The sequence below is a fragment of the Arachis duranensis genome, chromosome 6 (genome assembly GCF_000817695.3).
Source record: "Arachis duranensis cultivar V14167 chromosome 6, aradu.V14167.gnm2.J7QH, whole genome shotgun sequence".
NCBI classification, from domain to species: Eukaryota; Viridiplantae; Streptophyta; class Magnoliopsida; order Fabales; family Fabaceae; genus Arachis; species Arachis duranensis.
In genome coordinates, this window is record NC_029777.3 from 7,896,996 (window position 1) to 7,905,166 (window position 8,171).

Consider the following 8,171-nt stretch of genomic DNA (forward strand, 5'->3'; position numbering starts at 1 on the left):
TACTCGCCCTTCTTGTCGTCGTGGTCACATCTGTTCCGTTTGTCACCTCTGCGCGTACGAGTCTGCTGCTCATCCGGGCTCCATTCCCTGGTAAGAACCGAATTACGACTTCTTCAGTTGTGATTTGTTGATGTTAATTTTTCATATCTTTGTTGTATATGTTCGGACCTCTAGGTTAACTGTATGGATTAGTTTAATTTATTGTCTGTATGTTGAATTCAAAGTGGGATTCGTTTCGGTGCTTAGTATACAGGTATTTGGTGGTCAAAGTATGTTAATTCGATCAAGTAGGCCCTTTTTAGTGTTGAAAGTTTTGATTTCTTGGCATGCGTGTCTTGTTTGTTTGTTTAACTCTTTGGGTAATTTTTTGAGAATTTTAATATTGGATTTTTTCCCAAAATAAAGGAATTGGCTAGGAATGACTCCTGCTTTAGCATCTCGTGTCAAAAAATGTGTATCCATCAGGTTGTGAAAATATTTTAATTGGATCAACTATTTCCCAGTGAGTCTTATATGTTCTAAATGCGTAGCAGGTGGGTGTTGTTTCTTATTTAACCCTTCTAGTAATATCTTGACAATTGTTAGATTGATTTTTTCTGACTAAATTAATTGGCTCTGAATGAATGATGTTCTACCGTACCAAGTTAGGAAATGTCTATGGATCAGGGTGTGAACATATATTAGTGGGGTCACCTAGCCCCTTTTGAGTCATGAATGTGTTGATTGCTTATCAAGTTGTTCTTGTTAGATTATATTACGCTTCAATATATTTTTAGCACAAATATTTAAGGTTCTTTTTTTCCCACTGAATTAGTTAGCTGGATTTCCAATAGGTTGGCTTGAGGATGGAGGGCAGGAATGGTTTGTTTGGTGGTTGCGAGGAAGTTGGGAATGCAAGTGGAGAAATTTGCAAAAATGATAGCGCAGAGAATGGTTGTGACAGTGAAGCTTGTCAGCCCAGTTTAGATGATGATGCATCAGATTATGGAGACGTCATGGGTCTCACAGCAGAAGATATATGTAAGAAGGTCTTTCGGAGCGAGGAACGTGCTTATGATTTCTTCGCAAAAGTTGGAAAATTTATTGGGTTTGGGGTCCGAAAGGGTGACTACGGGAAAGATGAGGACGGGAATTTGATAAGGCGGAGATTCTTTTGCAACAAGGCCGGTTTAAGGGACCAGAAGCATTACAATCGGGTGGATAGAAAAAGATCACATCGTCCGGAAACGCGCACGAATTGCAAGGCAATGCTGTTAGTGTATCTTGATAGAGTTTCTTGCACTTGGAAGGTTAGGAAGGTGAACCTGGAACATAATCACCCACTGACGCCCAGGATAATGGTACACATGATTCCATGATTTTGCCATATGTCAGATTCTGCCAAGGCACACATAGATGGGATGCAGAGGTACGGCTTACCAACCTCAAAGATACTGGGGTACATGGCAGGAATTTCTGGGGGGTATTCTCTCCTTGGATTCACTAAAAAGGATGCTTACAATTACATCGAGAAGAGCAAACGCGACAAGATTACGGATGGTGACACCAATGCGGCCGTCATATACCTCGAGGGAAAGGCCACAGCCGATCCGATGTCGATGGCAAGGTACAACCTCACCGATGATGGTATGTTGGCGAACCTCTTCTGGGCTGATGGAGCAAGTCGAGTTGATTACCAATATTTTGGTGATGTCCTTGCTTTCGACTCCACCTACAAGAAAAACAAATATAAGAGGCCATTGGTCATATTCTCTGGCACGAATAACCATAAACAAACAACAATCTTTGGCTTCGGTCTTGTTTTGGATGAGCGCATACCTTCTTACACGTGGATGCTCGAGAGCCTGGTTGAAGTAATGTGTGGGAAGACACCGTCCGTAGTTGTTACAGATGGAGATGATGCAATGATCGCAGCTGTGCGGAAAGTTTTCCCACTAGTAACTCATAGACTATGTGCGTGGCACCTACAAAGAAATGTAACCCCGAACTCAAATGAGGAAATGTTTCGGAATGTCTTTGCAAAGTGGTTATATGCTGACATGGAAATTGCTGACTTTGAGGCTGAGTGGGCTCAGGCAGTGATAGACTTTGAATTGAGTGACAAGTTATGGGCTTCCCAGATGTACGAGAAGCGAGAGATGTGGGTCAACGCTTATCTGCGGAACAAATTTTGTGATGGCTTTCGGACGACATCCAGGTGTGAGGGAATCAACGCTAATGTAAAAAAATTCCTCACTTCTAGGCATAGCATTCTAGAACTTGTTCAGAATCTCGAGTTGCTTGTTCGGGAGTACTGAAACAACGAGCTTCTTGCTCAGTTTAATACGTTATATACCATGCCGGTCATCACAGGTTGCTTGGATTCCATTGAAAGATCTGCTGCCAACGTGTATACCCGAGCTGTATTCAACGAGGTTAAAAAGGAGATGGATCGGGTGGGGACAGTCAACTTTGTTAGTCGAAAGAGGGTCTCCACCACAATTTTGTATATCACAGAAGACTATGGTAACCCAGGAAGACGAGTTATGACGCTATTCGAGAATAATGTGGTTAAGTTAGAATGCTGTTGTCGGTTCTGGGAACGATTGGGGTACCCTTGTAGGCACATGTTTTTCGTTATGAAGCACGAGCATTTGAAAGCTATTCCCGATCGCTTGATAATTAAAAGATAGAGACAAGATGCCAAGGACATCGGACAGTATGTTGATGACATCGAAGAGGAATCCGAGAGGGGCTTTTTGCTTAGGCATGGTGCCCTTCATGCAGCTTCTCAATGGTTGCTTTTCGTTGGTGCCAAGAAGCAAGAGCTGTTTAGAGTTGCTTTGAATGGGATTAGAAACGTATGCAGGGACTTGGAAAATGGGAATGCTAAAGCGGCAGATGGTGCTTCGAATAGGGTTGATGTCGGCATTAGGGACCCTGTGGTTGTTAGAACGAAAGGAGCGCCGTCTTCAAAGAAGTTTAAGTAAAAAAAAAGAAGGTGTACTACTTGTAGAAAAACAGGGCACACTAAGCGGAGGTGTACAGTTAGCAAAAGGACCTTTAATGAAACAAATGCCACAAAAGGTGCTGATATATCCAACACAGACCATGCTGAGGTATTCTGGCTACATAATAAGTTGATAAGGATTACTATTTTTATTTTATAAAAAAATTTTAAATTTGTATCTAAGTTTTCCACTAATGAATTGTGCACCCATGACGAGTTTATTGTGTATTTACTGTTCCATATTATGTTAAGAACGTCGAGGCGGAGTGCACGAAAGGAGTAACATGAGCAGGTCTTGATGTTGATGTCTTGGAGGAACATCAGAGTGGTGATGAAAAATGCAACGGTCATCGGATAGTTTGCACAGCTCAAAGCCAGAACATGCAGTCGTTAGGCGATCAGAATGAACCTGACTGGGAAACAAAGGTGCGTATCTCATACCTAGCTAATAAGTGTTGTGTGTTTAGTTGGAATGGAAGTTTACCTTATTGGTATTATTGTGACAATGTTTTTCATCCTAGGACATGGATATTTTGAGGAAGCTGAATCCTGGAACAGAAGCCAAGTCTTGAAGCGTGGGGGAGGGGTGTGATGTGTTTTTTTTGTTTATCTTTTTTTTTAGAAGGAGTGTAATTGCTATATGAAGTGTTATAGTTTTCTTTGATTGTTGATGGGCATACTAGCCTTGTAGACTTTGGATGCTAATGTGTAAATGGCGGTCTACTGGAGATGATAATCCTTGCCAATCCTTTAAACAAAAAAAAAATTCCAAGAAATCAATTAAGTTAATGTGTTATCATTTAGCAACAATTGGGTATTGGGTATTTTATTTCACTTGGATCCTAAAAAATGTAAGGGTTGATTAATTGGTGCCAAAACTTAATTCATTGTAATTCATTATTTTGAGTAGGTCATGTGATCCACTAAAAGGCCCAGTTCATAGTTATCACTAGGTCCTGTGATCCACTATAAGGCCAATTCATAGTAATCATCAGGTCCAGTAACGTACGATAGGGAATGCCAGATTTTCATGACATATGAAAGGGTAGATGTAGAAACCTGAGTAATTACTAGAAGTAAAATAATAGCTACAAAATTAAGGAACAAACAGAATCGAAGAATAGATTTAGATACTCAACGGAGAGTTGAAGACTATTTTAATAGAGGCCAAATTAAAAGAGGTGTTGTCGTTGGAAGTAATTTGCAAAAATTGCCTCCGTTAAATGTAGATATCAAAATTGTAGAATCTAATGGCCTCATCCCTCTTATCGTGTACGTCGATAAGTTGAAGTCAATCCAACGGTGATTTTTTTCTTTAATTATCTTAAAGACGAGATCTCGCATATGTTGATATGGTATATAATAAGGTAATATATAGTGTTAGCATATGATGCTTAAAATCTTGATAAAGTCTTCCATGTTCTACTAGAGTTCTACATGCAAACAAGTGTGAACTACGATCTAATGCTTGCAGTAATGCGAGTCAGAAAACAACCAAAATGGCAAGTTCCAAGGACGGTTGTTTTCGGGTCGCATTACTAAGGCCTAGGATAACATGTCATCCACGACGTCCACTTCAAGTACATACATTTTCACAAAAAATTATATCTAAGTGCTCCTCAGATTGATACCCTTGACATGACCAAGTCCATCGCCAGCTGCATCCGGTGGATGTCATTTACAATCTGCGAATAATAATCAGTTTGGTAAATGAGTTGAAGGAGTCCTCACATAAGTAATGTAAAGGCACTCATAAATTTAGAATGGCATGGTACCTCAAGATCGTACGAGGTCCACAACTCAGACAGTTGCATCCATTGTGTAACCCAGACCCCGCAGTCTAGTCTGATCAAGGATAGTACGAATAAAGGCAACAAATTCATGATTACAATTTCCTGTAAAACTGTGAATTTTATAAGATGCAGAGATATGGTGTGCTCACGAATTTGGTCGCTGTTGACTGGTCATGGGCTCTCGAAAGTCAAACTCTGACCTGTCTGGACATTTGCTCTCCTTCTTCCTATAAAATTTCCTATCATTGAGTAGCCTAAGCAGGAAAAAGGCCTGCTTGGAAATTCAATGATGCAGATACACAACGCTGATAAGCACGGTCTGGATAACTTACATATATGGTTGATGCTAAAAAAAATATAATTACATATTTAACCACCCGAGAAATGGAAACAGTTTTTGGAATTAAATTTTCACCCATAGATAATTCATAATGTTACCCTAAGGCTTGAAAATATTATTCAACAATTCAAACAAAGCAGATTATTGAATTCAACGTAACAGATCAAATATATTCTATTCTTCTAGCAAAAAGTGTTAAAACAAAAAAATTTTGTGCCACTGACGCCATTATTATACTTTATATTCATAGCTTGAGGTAATTTCAATGATATATATATGTTACACATCTTTCAACTTTGCAAATAACTATGGTTACCTATAATCAGAAGAGTACGTAACTACAATTTAAAATGCTTAAATATATAATGTTGAAGTCAATGTAAAGATCATTAAATAAACTTACACCACACGTAGGTTTAATAACTTTGAACACCACTAAGTGGAAAAACCATGATGGCAACTACATACCATGTACTCCATTTGATCCATTCTGCCTTCACGCGCGTCGATGTATTTGGCAAAGTCCAGATATATAAGAGCTTTTTCGCGCAAATCAACAACCATAAGGTACCAGTGATGATCCTTGTTTAAGGGAATGTAAATCTGGGATGAAAGAAAAGGACGTTTTCAGCCATTAAGTCATGAGTTGCCTTTTTATTCCTTAAAATGAACTACGTTAAATGTCTAACATTTGCCGTCTCGTCAACATATTTCATGTATTTGTGACGGATAAAGGCCAGAGTTTCCTTGCAATAAGTGGAAGGATTCAAAGCTATTTGCTACATCAACAGAGTAAGGATTACGCCTAACCTCATGTAACATGTACGCTAATGACGTGTTTATCATTTAATGGGTACCAACGGACACTTACAGCAAACATGGTCGGAAGCCACCATACGGATCATGACGCTCATCGTTAAGCATGGTTGCTACGAGGTTTATAACCTAAGCGTGTATAAAAGAAAATTGCTTTCATCAAACATCACTTGCTGGCCAAATTAACACTTATGAAGCCGTAAAAAAATTGATGAATGCTCATTACAAATAGCATGTTATATGTCACCACTTACATCGTCCACAACCTCCTGACGGGGGCGCAACAACCAGAATACATGTCTAGGTCCGTGGCAGTGTTCCCCAGAATACAATATCTCCCTGAGTAGTAAAAGGTCGAAAACAATGTTAGGAATATTTCAACAATCGTGAAATGATGCACACGTCTAGAAACCTACCTGTGCACCATGTTGTACGACTTAACCATGAGGAACTTACCCCTGTTCCAGGTCTCTGGCAAAAATGTAGGCTGCCACGGCTAGTTCCGTTGCGATACATTTCATCCCTTTTGGTGGTCTAAAATCTACATCCAAAAACTATTGACGTAGCAAACTATGGTGTAAGACATCAAGCATCTCCAAATGTGCAGAAAATATAAAGCATATACAAATACCTTAGGCATATCATCCGATGATAACAGCCCATTCTTCTTAATCTCAAACAGCAAAGGTGTAACATTCCTCGGATTCTCCCCTAGCACTTCTCTCCCATACTCGTCGTCGCTGCTGTCAAAGTCTAGCCTTCTCTACATGACAAAGTAGAAAACCTAATGTCATCCCCAGGTGAAAGGGAGGACTACACAATATGGATAATTACATGTAGGAAAAAGTACCTTCAGTGGATGATCTGAGTCTGCGACCCGTCTCGACCCCAACTTTTGTTTTGACTGGGACCTTGTAGTCATACCCTTGTTTGCGACGACAGCCTCTTTTTTTCCAGGCCAGTCTGCCTCGTACGGTTCAATACCAGCTTGGGGATACTTCTTCCTACGCCAGTCCGCATATTCTTCCCATAAAATCTCTAGTATCTTTCTGTGGCTCGTGATACAGTCAGAGAGCGTTTTCAATGTACGGGCTTGGGAAGCTTGCAATGCTCGTGTGGTGCTAACATTTTCCATGAGATGCTGTGCAAAAAAACACCACCATACCAGTCAGTTTGGTTTGAAACAAAAAACAACATAACACAATCCTTTACCGTTGCCAAATATGGATAACTACAACAGACCCGGCGAAGTTTGTTGAAAACAAAAACCAACGAATCTTCGCCTGGTATTAACTCTTCTGCCGTCAGTTCTGGAATGCCACTGAAACAAACATATCTTAGAAATTTACCCGTCAATGAAACAACGATGCAAAGAGGTTATGAGGGAAAAAAAGTTTCCATACCCTGTACCGTCGCCGCAAGGGTCTGCTGCAGTGGGGTGATTTGCATCCTCCTTCTTCTCTGATTCCGTTAAACCTTCCATTCTATTGACTTGCACTGCCAGAGTTCTAATTTGTCACAAACATGAAGATAGTTTATACATGCGAGGACAAGGTTTGATAGATAACTTAACCCAAGTCACGTACAAATAGTCGGGTTGTCTCATTAGGAAGGCCTAAAAAAAATAGGCCCAATCCACCCGTCCACACCATGTTTTTCGAAGCCTTATTTTAGTAGAGTACAAAAGGTTCATAGCAGAAATTTGGCTGAATGCTTTTGACTGGGGGATTAAAACCACTCCCAATGTATTATCGCTCGCGAAAAACAGTGAACCGTAAGTTGCCTGGCAGGTGCTGCTCATGATTGACGGGGTTGGCATACTTGAGATGACAACTACGACGTGACTATAACAATCTAAATCACATTTTCTTCTAACTTACGAAACCATTGATGCCCTACCCCTCAGTATGAATATTTTAGTTATTAGCACATAACCAAATTATTTTTCTTATATCTTTTTTAATATTACCAGATTTTGTTTGAACATGATCATTTAGTGTGTGTTTGGAATTAGGTTGGACAAACTGTAGTTTGAATAGAAGTGATTTTGTAGAATTGATTTTGAGTAGAAGTGAGTATGTGCCAACATGATTTATGTTGGCAATTTTCACTAAAATTGATTTTGATAAAATAAATATTATTTGAATAATATTAATTAAAATCACTTCTAGATAAATAATTAATTAATTACTAAAAAAATATAATATTAAATTATAATATTATTTTTTAAAGT

General features: G+C 39.3%; 1 protein-coding gene across 1 annotated transcript; it reads left to right on the forward strand.

Annotated features, from left to right (window-relative positions):
• The first annotated feature begins 845 nt into the window (after positions 1 to 845).
• LOC107492395 (protein FAR1-RELATED SEQUENCE 5-like) lies at positions 846 to 2,297 on the forward strand. Its single transcript, XM_016113420.2, has 2 exons — positions 846 to 1,167; positions 1,375 to 2,297. The coding sequence occupies exons 1-2, from the start codon at positions 846 to 848 to the stop codon at positions 2,295 to 2,297; spliced, it is 1,245 nt and encodes a 414-aa protein (XP_015968906.2).
• Positions 2,298 to 8,171: the final 5,874 nt, after the last annotated feature.

Bases quoted from the DNA above. Each gene is read 5' to 3' on its own strand.
- LOC107492395 (XM_016113420.2), top strand. From the start codon at position 846: ATGGAGGGCAGGAATGGTTTGTTTGGTGGTTGCGAGGAAGTTGGGAAT. The intron at 1,168-1,374 runs GTTTAAGGGACC...GCCATATGTCAG, and splicing joins ATTCTTTTGCAACAAGGCCG to ATTCTGCCAAGGCACACATA.